Raw genomic sequence first — 16,826 nt, forward strand, 5'->3', positions numbered from 1 at the left:
TAGCTAAATAAAATAGTTTGATTATTCTAATTTGATGGTGAGCCATTATATCCTCCTTCAATACCTTTGGTACCTTCTCTCTCTGACTATCCTCTGTCTCCCTTAGGTGTGGTCCGACAAGTGAAGCCTCTGATTGGCCCGCTGAACATGGTATTGAAGCTGGCTATGAACTACGTCACCTCTGGGGTGGTGTCTCATCGGAACATCGTCAGCGTCCACATTCGTCTCCGAGTTCTGGTTCTGAGTACAGGACACACACCAACACCACCACACATAGCCATACTGTTCTACCACAGTACTAACCACACACCACACATAGCCATACAGTTCTACTACAGTACTACCAACACCACCACACATAGCCATACAGTTCTACTACAGTACTACCAACACCACCACACATAGCCATACAGTTCTACACAGTACTACCAACACCACCACACATAGCCATACAGTTTCTACTACAGTACTACCAACACCACCACACATAGCCATACAGTTCTACCACAGTAGTACCAACACCACCACACATAGCCCACACAGTTCTACTACAGTACTACCAACACCACCACACATAGCCATCACAGTTTCTACTACAGTACTACCAACACCACCACACATAGCCATACAGTTCTACTACAGTACTACCAACACCACCAACATAGCCCATACAGTTCTACTACAGTACTACCAACACACCACACATAGCCATACAGTTCTACTACAGTACTACCCAACACCAACCACACCATAGCCACACCAGTTCTACTACAGTACTACCAACACCACCACACATAGCCATACCAGTTCTACTACAGTACTACCACACCACCACACATAGCCATACAGTCTACTACAGTACTACCAACACACCACACATAGCCATACAGTTCTACCACAGTATTACCAACACCCCACACATACCATACAGTTCTACTACAGTACTACCAACACCACCACACATAGCCATACCAGTTCTACTACAGTACTACCAACACCACCACACATAGCCATATGCAGTTCACTAACAGTACTACCAACACCACCACACATAGCCACACAGTTCTACCACAGTACTACCAACACCACCACCACACATAGCCATAAAGTATTACCACTTACACACTACTACCACACAGTACTACCACAGTCCTATAACTTTACCCTCCTAGCATGAAGAGAAAGGAGATTGCGGAGTGCATGGAGGAGAAAAGGAAGATTATTTAGGTGTATAACTAAAAGGATATGAATACCATTGGAGGGTCCAATAAAGGGATATCCTGATACAACCAACACACATTTTAATAACTTTAGTTAACTTTCGTTCCTTTTCGATGAAGATAAACAGACCACTAGCTGCTTAGTTGCTTTTGTTATTGTATGAAACTAAAGCACTTCCCAGTAAGTTTACCTGTAATATAAGTTGATGTAACAAGCCAAGCCATGAGTGGATGCATGCATCTGGCCTACGGAACTTGACATGAAGACTCATAAACTGTATCATATAATGTAAGCATGTTGTCATGCCCAAGACTATAGAATGTGATTATGAATTGAAAGTGCATGCGTAGACATGGAGATGTGAAACACCATTGGAGCATTCAACAGTTGAATGTAACACTAACATGAGTAATGATGTGTATTACATTTCATTTTCTTACTGTATACATCGCGAAAGGTGTTTCGGTACTAAATAAATCATCTTGTTTTTATTTGTGAAGCATTTTATTTGTGTGTTGGTAAGTGAAAGCTTCAGATTGGTTGATGAATTTAACTTGTGTACGTTTGGAGGGAAAGTGGGACAGAATTCATTATGGGTACATTGGTTGAGAGTGTTGAAAAAGGGGGAGTCGGTGGAGAGAGGAGGGGTACATAGGAACCAGGGACCACATCCCCAATTACGTTTGTCACTGAACCAGAAGGGGTCTCTACTCTATTCCCTCTAAGTCAGGCTAATGGACATGAGACAGAGCAGTGGAACAGAGCAGATGTCAGTAATTGTCTAACGATGAGGCTGTAATCATCAGTGTGGCTGAGGCCCAGGCAGAGCCTCCAAATGCTTCAAAGACAATGGAGGAAGATGGGACATCCATCAGGATCCCAGCCCATCTACAGGATCCCAGCCCGTCTACAGGATCCCAGCATGTCTACATGATCCCAGCCCGTCTACAGGATCCAAGCCCGTCTACAGGATCCCAGCCCGTCTACAGGATCCCAGCCCATCTACAGGATCTCAGTCCGTCTACAGGATCCCAGCCCATCTACAGGATCCCAGCCCGTCTACAGGATTCTCTGTCCGTCTACAGGATCCAGCTACGTCTACATGATCCCGCAGCCGTCTACAGGATCCCGCGCTCGTCTACAGGATCCCAGCCCGTCTACAGGATCTCAAGCTCACGTCTACAGGATCCCAGCATGTCGTAACATGATCCAGCCCGTCTACAGGATCCCAGCCGTCTACAGGATCCCAGCCCATCTACAGGATCTCAGCCCATCTCGGATCTAAGTCCGTCTACAGGATCCCAGCCCGTCTACAGGATCCGCCCATCTACAGGATCCAGCCTCTCTACAGGATCTCAGTCCGTTTACAGGATCCCAGCCGTCTACGATGATCCCAGCCCGTCTACAGGATCCAGCCCGTCTAGGATCCAGCCGTTACATGATCACCAGCCCCATCTACAGGATCCCAGCCCGTCTACAGGACCCAGCCCGTCTACAGGATCCAGCTCGTCTACAGGATCCCAGTCCGTCTACAGGATCCATCCCATCTACAGGATCCAGTCCGTCTACAGAATCCCAGCCCGTCTGCAGAATCCACGCCCGTCTACAGGATCCAGCCCGTCTACAGGAATTCCAGCCCATCTACAGGATCTCAATCCGTCTACAGGATCCCAGCATGTCTACATGATCCCAGCCCGTCTACATGATCTCAGCCCGTCTACAAGGATTCCAGCCCGTCTACAGGATCCCAGCCCGTCTACAGGATCCCAGCCCATCTACAGGATCTCAGTCCGTCTACAGGATCCAGCCCGTCTACAGGATCTCAGTCCGTCTACAGGATCCCAGGCTGTTTACATATCTCAGCCTGTCTACAGGATCCCAGCCCGTCTACTGGATCCCAGCCCGTCTACTGGATCCCAGCACATCTACAGGATAAAAGCCTGTCTACAGGATCCAGCCATCTATAGGATAAAAGCCTGTCTACAGGATCACAGCCCCATCTACAGGATAAAAGCCTGTCTACTGGATCACAGCCATCTACAGGATAAAAGCCTGTCTACTGGTCACAGCCATCTACAGGATAAAACCTGTCTACACTGACAGCTCTAAAGGTACTGAGGAGGAGGGGGAGATACAGTATACAGTGGGAGAACAAGTATTTGATACCCTGCCGATTTTGCAGGTTTTCCTACTTACAAAGCATGTAGAGGTCTGTCATTTTTATCATAGGTACACTTCAACTGTGAGAGACGGAATCTAAAACAAAATCCAGAAAATCACATTGTATGATTTTTAAGTAATTAATTTGCATTTTATTGCATGACATAAGTATTTGATCACCTACCAACCAGTAAGAATTCCGGCTCTCACAGACCTGTTAGTTTTTCTTTAAGAAGCCCTCCTGTTCTCCACTCATTACCTGTATTAACTGCACCTGTTTGAACTCGTTACCTGTATAAAAGACACCTGTCCACCACTCAATCAAACAGACTCCAACCTCTCCACAATGGCCAAGACCAGAGAGCTGTGTAAGGACATCAGGGATAAATTGTAGACCTGTACAAGGCTGGGATGGGCTACAGGACAATAGGCAAGCAGCTTGGTGAGAAGGAAACAACTGTTGGCACAATTATTAGAAAATGGAAGAAGTTCAAGATGACGGTCAATCACCCTCGGTCTGGGGCTCCATGCAAGATCTCATCGTGGGCATCAATGATCATGAGGGAATGTGGGGATCAGCCCAGAACTACACGGCAGGACCTGGTCAATGACCTGAAGAGAGCTGGGACCACAGTCTCAAAGAAAACCATTAGTAACACACTACGCCGTCATGGATTAAAATCCTGCAGCGCACGCAAGGTCCCCCTGCTCAAGCCAGCGCATGTCCAAGCCCGTCTGAAGTTTGCCAATGACCATCTGGATGATCCAGAGGAGGAATGGGAGAAGGTCATGTGGTCTGATGAGACAAAATAGAGCTTTTTGTCTCTAAACTCCACTCGCCGTGTTTGGAGGAATAGAAGGATGAGTACAACCCAAGAACACCATCCCAACCGTGAAGCATGGAGGTGGAAACATAATTCTTTGGGGATGCTTTTCTGCAAAGGGAGGACAGACTGCACCGTATTGAAGGGAGGATGGATGGGGCCATGTATCGCGAGATCTTGACCAACAACCTCCTTCCCTCAGTAAGAGCATTGAAGATGGGTCGTGGCTGGGTCTTCCAGCATGAAAACGACCCGAAACACCACCAGCGGCCAACTGAGTGGTCGTAAGAAGCATCTCAAGGTCCTGGAGTGGCCTAGCCAGTCTCCAGACCTGAACCCAATAGAAAATCTTTGGAGGGAGCCGAAAGTCCGTATTGCCCAGCGACAGCCCCGAAACCTGAAGGATCTGGAGAAGGTCTGTATGGAGGAGTGGGCCAAAATCCCTGCTGCAGTGTGTGCAAACCTGGTCAAGAACTACAGGAACGTATGATCTCTGTAATTGCAAACTAAGGTTTCTGTACCAAATATTAAGTTCTGCTTTTCTGATGTATCAAATACTTATGTCATGCAATAAAATGCCAATTAATTACTTAAAAATCATACAATGTGATTTTCTGGATTTTTGTTTTAGATTCCTTCTCTCACAGTTGAAGTGTACCTATGATAAAAATTACAGACCTCTACATGCTTTGTAAGTAGGAAAACCTGCAAAATCGTCAGTGTATCAAATACTTGTTCTCCCCACTGTATATACAAAAATATGTGGGCACAACTTCAAGTTAGTGGACTTGACTATTTCAGCCAAACCCGTTGCTGACAGGTGTATAAAATCGAGCACACAGCCATGCAATCTACAAGGACAAACACTGGCAGTAGAATGGCCTTACTGAAGTGCTCAGTGACTTTCAATGTGGCACCGTCATAGGATGCCACCTTTCCAACAAGTCAGTTAGAGCTGCCCCGGTCAACTGGAAGTGCTGTTATTGTGGGAACGTGGGAACTGTTTCACTATGACAATGCCAACGTGCACAAACCAAGGTCCATACAGAAAGGTATGAACCATGTAGCACTACATGACCAAAGTATGTGGACACCTGCTACATTTCATTACAAAATCATGGGCATTAATATGGAGTTGGTCCCCCTTTGCTGCTATAACAGCCTCCACTCTTCTGGGAAGGCTTTCCACTAGATGTTGGAATATTGCTGTAGGGACTTGCTTCCACTCAGCACAAGAGGGTTAGTGAGGTCCGGCACTGATGTTGGGCGATGAGTTCTGGCTCGCAGTCGGCGTTCCAATTCATCCCAAAGGTGTTCGATTGGGTTGAGGTCAGGGCTCTGTGCAAGCCAAGTTCTTCCACACCAATCTCAACAAACCATTTCTGTATGGACCTCCCTTTGTGCACAGGGGCATTGTCATGCTGAAACAGGAAAGGTCTTTCCCTAAACTGTTTGGGCACTTACAGTATGCAAAATGTGATTTACAGAAAGTATAAGGAAACTATCCTAGTTGTTTAAACACGTTTAAAAAATGTGCACGCAGACTTCCTATTAAACACTTTAACGTGTTATTAACAATTATATATAAAAAATAATTGTGTGTGTGTGTGTGTGTTTTGCAGGATAGTAAACAGAAAATAATGAACAGAACAGCCCTGCGTCACCGGACGTGCTACCTTGTCCCGGACCTGCTGTTTTCGACTCTCTCTACCGCACCAGCTGTTTCGACCTCTGAATGCTCGGTTATGAAAAGCCAACTGACATTGACTCCTAAGATACTGACCTGTTGCACCCTCTACAAGCACTGTGATTATTATTTGACCCTACTGGTCATCTATGAACGTTTGAACATCTTGAAGAACAATCTGGCCTTAATGGCCATGTACTCGTATAATCTCCACCCGGCACAGACAGAAGAGGACTGACCACCCCTTAGAGCCTGGTTCCTCTCTAGGTTTCTTCCTAGGTTCCTCCCTTTCTAGGGAATTTTTCCTAGCCACCGTGCTTTACATCTGCATTGCTTGCTGTTTGGAGTTTTAGGCTGGGTTTCTGTACAGCACTTTGTGATATGTGATTTGATTGATTGATTGATAATTGCATTAATCACACTGAACAAAAATATAAATGCAACATTAAACATTTTAAAAGATTTGACTGAGTTACAGTTCATATACAGAAATCAGTCAATGTAAATAAATCTATGGATTTCACAAGACTAGGAATACAGATGATGGATCAGAAAACCAGTGTCTGGTGTGAACATCATTTGCCTCATGCAGCGCGACACATCTCCTTCGCATAGAGTTGATCAGGCTATTGATTGCCATGGAAGAACTGTGACATTTTCAACTTCCAGAAATTGTGTACAGATCCTTGCAACACGGGGCCGTGCATTACCATGCCATAACATGTGGTGATGGTGGAGGATGAAAAGCATGACAATGGGCCTCAGGATCTCGTCAAGATATCTCTGTGCATTCAAATTGCCATTTATAAAATGCAATTGTGTTTGTTGTCTGTAGTTATGCCTGCCCATACCATAACCCCACTGCCACCATGGGGCACTCTGTTTACAACGTTGACGTCAGCAAACCGCTTGCCCATACGACGCCATCCACGCTGTCTGCCATCTGCCCGGTACAGCTGAAACAAGGCTTCATCTGTGAAGAGCACACTTCTCCAGCATGCCAGTGGTCATAGAAAGTGAGCATTTGCACACTGAAGTCAGTTGTGACGCTGAACTGCAGTCAGGTCAAGATTCTGGTGAGGACGACAAGCAAACAGATGAGCTTCCCTGAAACGGTTTCTGACAGTTTGTGCAGAAATTCTTCGGTTGTACAAAGTTTCATCAGCTGTCCGGGTGGCTGATCTCAGATGATCCTGCAGGTGAAGAAGCGGGATGCGGAGGTCCTGGGCTGCCGTGGTTACATGTGGTCTGCAGTTGTGAGGCTGGTTGGACATACTGCCAAATTCTCTAAAACAACGTTGCACGCGGCTTATGGTAGAGAAATTAACATTACATTCTCTGGTAACAGCTCTGGTGGACATTCCTGCAGTCAGCATACCAGTTGTACGCTCCCTCAAAATTTGAGACATCTGTGGCATTGTGTTGTGTGACAAAACTGCACATTTTAGAGTGGCCTTATATTGTCCCCAGCACAAGTTGTTTAATCAGCTTCTTGATATGCCATACCTGTCAGGTGGATGGATTATCTTGGCAAAGGAAAAATGCTCATTAACAGGGATGTAACAGATTTGTGCACAAAATTTGAGAGAAATAAGCTTTTTATACATACATATGGAACATTTCTGGGATCTTTTATTTCAGCTCATGAAACATGGGACCAACACTTTACATTACATTTTGCATTACATTTTATATGCCATTTTGTCGAGGACACCTATGAGCCTCTCTGTTTGGGTTTCCTGGCATGTGAACCTGGCTTCATCCTTTTCACTCTCACTAACCGTAATGGTGTACATTATGTGGGCTCCGGTTGAGGTGCTGGGGCTGGCTGCATCATCTGATGCTTTGTCGTGCTGCACTGGGGTAGATGGGGAGGGTTTGCTGGGATCTCCCTGGGGCCTGGGTTGGAGGGCCAGGGGGGGCTGCTCTACCTCTGTTGCTGCTGAGGTGGAGGGACCTACAATGCACGGGGAAATCAGGACAGGTGGTGAAATTGAGGCCCTTGCTCCAATTGTCTCGTGCAGTAGTTTAAACCACCTGTCACGATCGTGTGGAGGATTGACGGACCAAAACGCAGCATTTGGAAAATAAGCCATCTTCTTTTATTATTGAAGAAGGCAAAATGCAACAAACACACTTTCAAACTAACCAAACAAAAACCGATCGTGAAGCTAATAACGTCGTGCACATACACAGGCTACAAACGTTCTGACATAGACAATACCCACATCAAACGAAAGCCTATGGCTACCTTAAATAGGGCTCCCAATCAGAGACAACAGAAATCAGCTGATCTCAATTGGGAACCCATTCAGGCAACCATAGACTCTTCCTAGACCAACTTACACCCAACAGACACAGCTAGACACATACACTCAACACAAACCCATACACTACACCCAACACCCCCTTTACCATATAAACACCCAAAACGATAAAACACAAAACATTCCCCATGTCACACCCTGACCTAACTAAAATAATAAAGAAAACAAAGAATACTAAGGCCAGAGCGTGACATAACCCCCCCTTAAGGTGCGAACTCCGGCGCACCACACACAGTCTAGGGGAGGGTCTGGGTGGGCTTCCTTCACTGGCGGCTCCGGCACTGGTCGTGGTCCCACCCACCACAGTCACTAACGCCTCCTTAGCTTCCTCCAAATTGACCCCCTCCACATTAACCCCACTGAATTAAGGGCAGCTCCGGACTAAGGGCAGCCTCGGACTAAGGCAGCTCCGACTAAGAGGCATCGACTAAGAGCGTACCAGGTAAGGAGCACCAGGATAAGGGGAAGCACCAGGATAAGGACACAATAAGAGGAGAGCACCAGGATAAGGGGCAGCTCCGGACTAGGGACGGCAGCTCCGGACTGAGACGGGAGTCGACGCAGGACGCGCGGACTGAGGGACGGCAGCTCCGGACTGAGGGACGGCAGCTCCGGACTGAGGACGGAAGCTCCGACTGAGGACGGCAGCTCCGGACTGAGGACGCAGCTCGGACGAGGACGCCCAGGCTGGCTGACGGATCTGGCTGCTCATGGCTGGCTGACGGATCTGGCTGCTCATGGCTGGCTGACGGATCTGGCTGCTCATGGCTGTGACGATCTGGCTGCTCATGGCTGCGACGACTGGCTGCTCATGGCTGCTGACATCTGGTCTGCTCATGGCTGGCTGACGGATCTTGCTGCTCATGGCTGGCTGACGGATCTGCTGCTCATGCTTGGCTGACGGATCTGGCTGCTCATGGCTGGCTGACGGATCTGGCTGCTCATGGCTGGCTGACGGATTCGGCTGCTCATGGCTGCGCTGACGATCTGGCTGCTCATGTGGCGACGATCTGGCTGCTATGGCTGGCTACGATCTCTGGCTACTGACTGAGCTGCTACGGATCTGGCTGCACAAATGGCTGGCGGGCGCTCGGCAGATCCTGCTGGTTGGGCTCTGGGCAATCCTGTCTGGTTGGCGGCTCTGGCAGATCCTGTCTGTTGGCGGCTCTGGCAGATCCTGTCTGATTGCGGCTCTGGCGAATCCTGTCTGTTGGCGCTACTCTGGCAGATCCTGTCTGACGAATGGCTCTAGCGGCTCGTGACAACGCGGCTCTGACGGCTCGGACAGACGGCGGCTCTAATGGCTCGGGGCAGACGGATGGCTCAATGTGCGCTGTAGACGGATGGCTCAGATGGCGCGGTAGACGGATGCTCAGATGGCGCTTGGCAGACCGGGCAGTTCAGGCATCGCTGTGCAGACGGCAGACATCTTGCCGGCTGAGCCACTGTAGGCCTGGTGCGTGTGCCGAACTGGTGGTACCGGGCTGGGACACGCATCTCAGGGCTAGTGCGGAGGAAGGAACAGGATACTGGACCTGGGAGCGCACATTAGGCCTAGTGCGTGGTGCCGAACTGGTGTACCGGACTGTGGACACGCATTTCAGGGCTACTGCGGGGAGCAGAACAAGACGCACAGGACTCTGGGACCACAAGGAGGCTTGTTGGTGGTTTAGGCACTGGTGTAAAGGGCTGGAGACACGCACCATAGGGCTAGTGCGTGGAGGAGGCACTGGTGGTACTGGTAGGGGCGGGGAGTGGCGCCGGAAATACCGGACCGTGCAATGCGTACTGGCTCCTTGAGCGCCGAGCCTGCCCAACCTTACCTGGTTGTATGCTCCCCGTCGCCTGACCAGTGCGGGGAGGGAATAAACCGCACGGCCTATGTAGGCGAACCGGGACACCATGCGTAAAGCTGGTGCCATGTACGCCGGCCCGAGGAACGCACTTGACCAGTGCGTTGGGCCGGCTTCATGACATAAAGCTCAACGCTCAGTCTAGCCCGGCCGATACGTGGAGCTGGAATGTACAACCGGGCTATGCACGGTACAGGAGACACCCGTGCGCTCTACTGCCGTAACACGGTGTCTGCCCGTACTCTCGCTCCCACCGGTAAGTACAGGGAGTAGGCAGTTTCCTACCTGACTTCGCCACACTCCCTTTAAGCCCCCCCAAGAAATGTTTTGGGTGTTTACTCACGGGCTTCCAGCCTGTCTCCGTGCTGCCCCTCATATCGCTCCTCTCGGCTTAGCTGCCTCCAGCTCTTCACGAGGAGGAGATATCTTCTCCGGTTGTCCCACGGCCCCTTACCATCCAGTATCTCCTCCCATGTCCAAGAATCCTGTAGGTGGGTCCTGTTGCCGCTTTACATGCGCTTGGTCCTGTTATTGGTGCGGTATCACCATCGTTGGAGGATTGACGGACCAAAACGCAGCATTTGGAAAATAAGCCATCTTCTTTTATTATTGAAGAAGGCAAAATGAAACAAAACACACTTTCAAACTAACCAAAACAAAAACCGATCGTGAAGCTAATAAACGTRGTGCACATACACAGGCTACAAACGTTCTGACATAGACAATTACCCACATCAAACGAAAGCCTATGGCTACCTTAAATAGGGCTCCCAATCAGAGACAACAGAAATCAGCTGTCTCTAATTGGGAACCCATTCAGGCAACCATAGACTCTCCTAGACAACTTACACCCAACATAGACACAGCTAGACACATACACTCAACACAAACCCATACACTACACCCAACACCCCCTTTACCATATAACCACCCAAAACCGATAAAACACAAACATTCCCCATGTCACACCCTGACCTAACTAAAATAATAAAGAAAACAAAGAATACTAAGGCCAGGGCGTGACACCACCTCCAGTTCTCAGCAGTGGCCTCTCTTAAAATGTAACTTTATAACTTACAGTGAGAATCTTAGTTGGGTTCAATATTTTATTAATTGAACCAATAATATTGGAGAACAAAAGCAATGAGTTTAGCAGATTATAAAACAATAATGACATGACAATTACACTAAGGTTTCCATGACCATTCCAATGTTTATTAACTTGTACTTATTCTTTAAATTCTCCCACTTCTTTGAGGCCTGCCCACCTGTGAGCTTTCCCTCCAGCACCATCCTCTGAACTATTGTCCTGTAAATAATGACAAAGCATTTGCACATATTAATTAATCATACATATTAACAAACAGACAGCACAAATATTATATTTTAGGGAACTTCGAGACAGGGAAGCGAACCCAGGTCGATTGGCATGAAAGGCAAACACCCTACGCATCGCACCAATTGGTGAAAATTGTAACGTGGCTCACGGCTACCATCCCACTTCAGACACCAATGTAGCAAATGACATGGCAGGGCAGGGAAGCGAAACCGGGCCACTGGTGTGAAAGGCACACACCCTTTTCCTTACACGCCATGTTGTTACCAATGTAATACATTGACTATAACGCACTGCTAATCCATTACTTATTAGTTATTGTGTTAAAAGTTTAATTTGAAGTTATTAGTATTGACTCCCATCCCACTCTTCCACTAACTCCCAGCCCAGCGTTTCAGCATTCCTTTTCCCTGTGAACAACTCATAATTTGCTGCTCGAAGGATAATGCAGGTTTTGGTCTCCTCTCCTGACCATGTTGTACACAGAGCACAATACAATTAACCTTGGGTGATAATTTGACAGTACCAATCTATCTAATTATAATATGATTATATGTCTACTTAAATTAGCTATATATTTATTCATATATACATCTGCTCTACGACAGCTAGTAAATGAAATAGCTCGCTAGCTGACGTTAGCCTGCCTAGCTGGATCATCTGAAGGAAAATGTGTTATTTCTACATTTTCCAAAAGTTAACCAAACAAAAACATCATATTACTTTTACGAGACGTGTTTGTGCACTCGTGCATTAGTACCACAATTTCCAACTTATTTACATTCGTTTTTACTCACACTTGTATGTTGATTCCTTGATGTTGGTATTAAGTTTTGGCTGACATTTCTTAGCGGATGTACAATCATTGCAAATTGAATTACTGGGCGTTTCAGCCCCCGGAGTGAACAGAATAGTACACTCGCCCTCTCGATCAAAAACGAGGGCTGAGGGATTTACGTTGCCAATCTCCCTTGTTTGGTTAATGGTTTGGACAAGCAGCAAAGATGGCCACGGGGATTCCCCCAAGGGGATAAGGCAAGGGTAAGTGGAGGAGGGTGTGTCTTTTACATGTTTGGACCGCAGCCAAGGTGTGTGTGTGTAACTTTCCCTCTCCCCTGGACCATCGGGTTCACAGTGAAACAAAATGGTTGTCACAAGAAGCTATAAAGACGTGCCCACAGAGGTAGAGGCATTTAGCCAATCTGGAAGGACATTACAAACCGTCTGACGTGGGGACTATTTGAAGGACTATGCATAGGACAGACACATTGTGTAGATGGACTGCGAGAGAGTATATCCGAACATGTACATTATGATAGGCTGTACAGCGTCTACTGGACAGAGTATAACGTGGAGGAGGAGAACAGGATAGATTCCAACAAGCTGAATAGTCTGGACAGTAAGAAAGGCTGGGGCAGCAGTCCCTACTCCCTGTACTGCTGCACTACAAAACCACATACATGTGTGGGGACAAATGAGCAAACATCTCTTGCCAMATTCCCTCTGCGAAGCCAAGACGAAGCTCCTATGACTAACCAGCTAGCATGGGCCGTGGGCCTGATGAGTTGACATAATGGCAGGGGAGCAGAGCAGCAGGGAAGACCTGTGTGGACTGGACTGGTTTGGCCTGTTTGTTTGTGTACTCTGCTGTGGCACTGTGGTGGTCAGGGCTTTCTGTGTGTGGTCATGGTGGTGTCTGGCTCATAGAGGAGAGAGGAAGAGGTGCGGGGGCTGAGGTGACCTGATGCCCGGTCTGGAGGGCTCAGTGGAGGAAGAAAGGCGGAGGCAGGAGCCAGGACAGACACAAGGGCCCAGGGAGACACGTGCTGGGGCTGACTCCTGCACTCGCCTGATCCCGCTTTTTCCTGGCAACCGACCCTGGCCACCACAGCAACACATGTTATAGGATATAAGTGAGTTCTTTTAATAAATGTTGGGGTATTTCTTTATTTTTTCTCAAGATTGCAAACCACTGTTTCTCATTACAGAAAACACAAAAATGTTGCTGTTAGATGGATACTACCAGAATGCCAATGTCCTGCCCTCATCTATATTTCAGTTACTAGACCTTACAGTAGTTTTTCATCCATTCTGAAGATGACAGGTTAATTGTTATGATTTAAAAAAGAAGACATTTGGTTGACAGCTCATTCAGATATATTCCTCGCAACTTTGGACACTTTTGCGTAGTGACTGACACCCAGTGATATGATGCCCTAATTCCCTGTGGTTGTATCTACTACGAAATGTAGCTTTGTAAACCTGGATTAACCTGGATTAAGTTTAACACCTGAGTTGACCGATTGGAGTAAAAATCCCCCAACAGATCAATTTCAATCTAACTATTCAGTACAGCACATACAATTCACCCATCTTCTCATGGGTTTTCTACAGTTGTCCAATAGATGGCAGACATATACAACACAACACACTGTCTACATTTCAGTCCTTTAGCAGACACTCCTATCCAGAGCAACTTACAGCAGTGAGTGTATACATTTGTCATACTTGTCAATCAAACCCTGGATATCATAAGGTGAATGCACCAATTTGTAAGTCGCTCTGGATAAGAGCGTCTGCTAAATGACTTAAATGTAAATGTAAAACCCACTACCCTGGCGTTGCAAGCGCCATGCTCTACCAACTGAGCCACACTGGACCCCAGTCTTCTGCTTTCACCAGGAATGAACTGTTTTACCATGGTGGTAAACCAAATCAATACAAATTGAGCTAATTCCTTTCTTTAGGCCTCTATGGAGTCCGGCCGTGGCACTCCCAATATCGCTTCTCATATGATCAATGAAATGCTTTGTGGTTTTGAATTATAGACAGTTGATCAATTAGCCACTGGGATCCACCTTGACCCCAAAGAACAACATAAAATACCCGAGTTGTGACCCTCCATACCTTACTGCTCCTTACTTAACCATCCTATAACCAGCCTTGAACTCACCCTGATGCCAGAGTACACACTGGATCAATCACATCGGGGAGTAGGGAGTTGTGACCCTCTATACCTTACTGCTCCTGACTTAACCATCCTACAACCAGCCTTGAACTCACCCTGATGCCAGAGTACACACTGGATCAATCACATCGAGGAGTAGGGAGTTGTGACGGACTCATGAAAATTCAGAGCACAGTCTCTCTGTTGTTGTAGCTCCTGAAAAGAACAGAATATCGCTGCTCCTTATTTTGTGAGGAGAGACGCACAGTGACGTTTGCGGGGCTCAACTAGACGCACATCATATGGAGGCAGGGATGGATGGGAGATGATCTGTGTGGTTCATAGTGTTGTGAGCAACCCTAACATAGATAGTGACATCAGGTTGTAAAGTGGCTCTTTTCATATGGGATGATGGAGTGAGAGGATAGATGGCTTTAGCATGACTTTATTTATTACGGATGCATATTTACTCTGCTTTTATTGCTCGCGGTGACATTTAAAACAAATGTGTTCTTCATAAGAATAAAAGCACATTGTTTATTGAAGAAAATAACCATGTGCCAAATGACATACTGGCTGCGAGGTTTGTAAATAGCCAATAATGGGAAATGCCACTTCAAAAGGGCTGTCTGTTGAAAATTATAAAAATTCCTCCAAAGCTTTTTTTTTCTCTGTAGCCTGGGTTCTTAAAATGTGAAAGGCCTATTCGTATGTGTGTGTGTGCGTGTGTGTGTGTGTGCGTGTGTGTGTGTGTGTGAGGTAGGGGGGTTGTATCAACAGCATTCAGGAAAGCAGCATAGAGGCCCATTCCAAGGTTGACAGTCAAATAAAGGTCACATTGTAAACTTTTAAAATTATGAATTTAAATGAAATCGACTATACATTATGAAAAAATTTATCTTTGGTTCAATTGATCTGTGATATAGAAAACATTTACAGTTTCACAACTGCAGAGTTATCGCCAAGGATACTGTGAGTTGCTGGATAACAAGGCGTCACCTTACAAGACTGCTGAGTCAAAGGTCAAGGTTCAATATATTGAATAGGTTTTGATCAACTGTAATCTTTGGACAGGAAAATAAAGCATTAGCCCCACTACAGCAGAGAGCAATGTAAGTATTTGCACTTTGTCCATTGAGGAATCCTATGAGAATAGTGCTTGTAAACCCTGACGCTATGGCGACACCCTGCCATGCCTCTACTAAGACTCCCCTGACATCACTGACCTCTTGATCCTAAAAGTTTAACTTTTCCGTGTAGTGAAAACAACTGGAGACTTTGCTATGTCTGTCAGTGTGTTGTTTTGTCTGAGGCTGCATACACACACCCTACTGTCCTCCCACTGCGGACCCACTGTGCTCTCTCACATGTCCTCATGCTTCAGAAGGTCCGCCACGCAGGGATAGGGCTGGCGTCGTCAACCTTTGACCCTGGAACACTTGGGTTGTGTCTGAAATGATACCCTATCCCGTATACTATATAGTTCACTAATTCTGGTCAGGACCTGTGGGGCTTGGATAAAAAAAATGGTGCAATTTCCATCACACTCTGGGAGTCACCATGCAGGTCCTATTTTGGCATCTGGTTACAAGGAAACCATTACACACTGTATGTTTTGATAACTGGTCTCAGGCGTGTCATTGTCTTGAACTACAATTTACAGCACCTGCCCACAGCGCCTGACACTGGCAATCAGCACTTTATACTGACGGACTGGAATCACACCCAGTAATTCTTTACCGAATCACTCACCAGACCTATGACTGCGGTAATAATAACCTGCACTTGAACTGACGAGGTAGTACGATAAGAGGGAAGACTTCATTTCAGCCACGCTTCAGACGTATCCACACACACTCTGTTTATACCCATGGAAGTTAACAGGGGTGTCATTTCAGCTAAAGCTAGGGGATGGCAGAATGAATGACCTGTTTTGTATACAGAGAGAGGACGATGACGGGTGATGGTCGCCGGTGGACACACTGTACTTCACACCAAGGGACTGGTTGTCAGAAAAGACAGTGTCATGATTTGATGATTTTTATTACATATACCTGTCTCACGTCAATCAAGATTTTATAATGTTGTGATTTACTGTTGTGAGTTCTCTCTAATAGAGGGGTTACAAAAAGTAAGGTTATCTTTATTATTGTCAATATAGGCCTAATGACGCAGGATCCCACTGCATAGGAGAGGCAATCTATCCACGGTAGGGCTGTTACACACACACATCATAAGCAGCAATTTCTAACAATCTAATATCTTATATCCAGCAAAGTAATATGAACAAATCCATTATATCTACTCTCTTAGAAAATCTAGAACCTAAAAGGGTTCTTCTGTTGTCCCCATAGTAGAACCCTTTGAAGAACCATTTTTGGTTCCAGATAGAACCCTTTTGGGTTCAACGTAGAACCCTTTCCGCAGAGGGTTCTACCTGGATCCAAAAAAMGGTTAACCTATGGGGACAG

General features: G+C 46.6%; 1 protein-coding gene and 2 long non-coding RNA genes across 3 annotated transcripts in view; 2 read left to right on the top strand and 1 right to left on the bottom strand.

Moving 5' to 3' along the window:
* The window catches only part of LOC111972025 (fibulin-1), a 41,388-nt gene extending 40,995 nt beyond the window's left edge, over positions 1 to 393 (top strand). Inside the window, 2 exon segments of the mRNA XM_023998862.2 lie at positions 107 to 221; positions 223 to 393. Coding sequence (XP_023854630.2) covers positions 107 to 221; positions 223 to 244 — 137 coding nt within the window. The 3' untranslated portion in view covers positions 245 to 393.
* Positions 394 to 760: 367 nt separating this feature from the next.
* Positions 761 to 1,712, top strand: LOC139028512 (uncharacterized). The gene is made up of 3 exons (XR_011480726.1): positions 761 to 806; positions 932 to 974; positions 1,021 to 1,712. It is a non-coding gene; the product is annotated as an uncharacterized lncRNA (long non-coding RNA).
* Positions 1,713 to 7,502: 5,790 nt separating this feature from the next.
* LOC111971390 (uncharacterized) lies at positions 7,503 to 12,400 on the bottom strand. Its single transcript, XR_002878258.2, has 3 exons — positions 12,206 to 12,400; positions 11,341 to 11,381; positions 7,503 to 7,849 (listed from the first exon to the last, which is right to left on the bottom strand). It is a non-coding gene; the product is annotated as an uncharacterized lncRNA (long non-coding RNA).
* Between the last annotated feature and the right edge of the window lie 4,426 nt (positions 12,401 to 16,826).

Source organism: Salvelinus sp. IW2-2015, linkage group LG13 (genome assembly GCF_002910315.2).
Source record: "Salvelinus sp. IW2-2015 linkage group LG13, ASM291031v2, whole genome shotgun sequence".
NCBI classification, from domain to species: Eukaryota; Metazoa; Chordata; class Actinopteri; order Salmoniformes; family Salmonidae; genus Salvelinus; species Salvelinus sp. IW2-2015.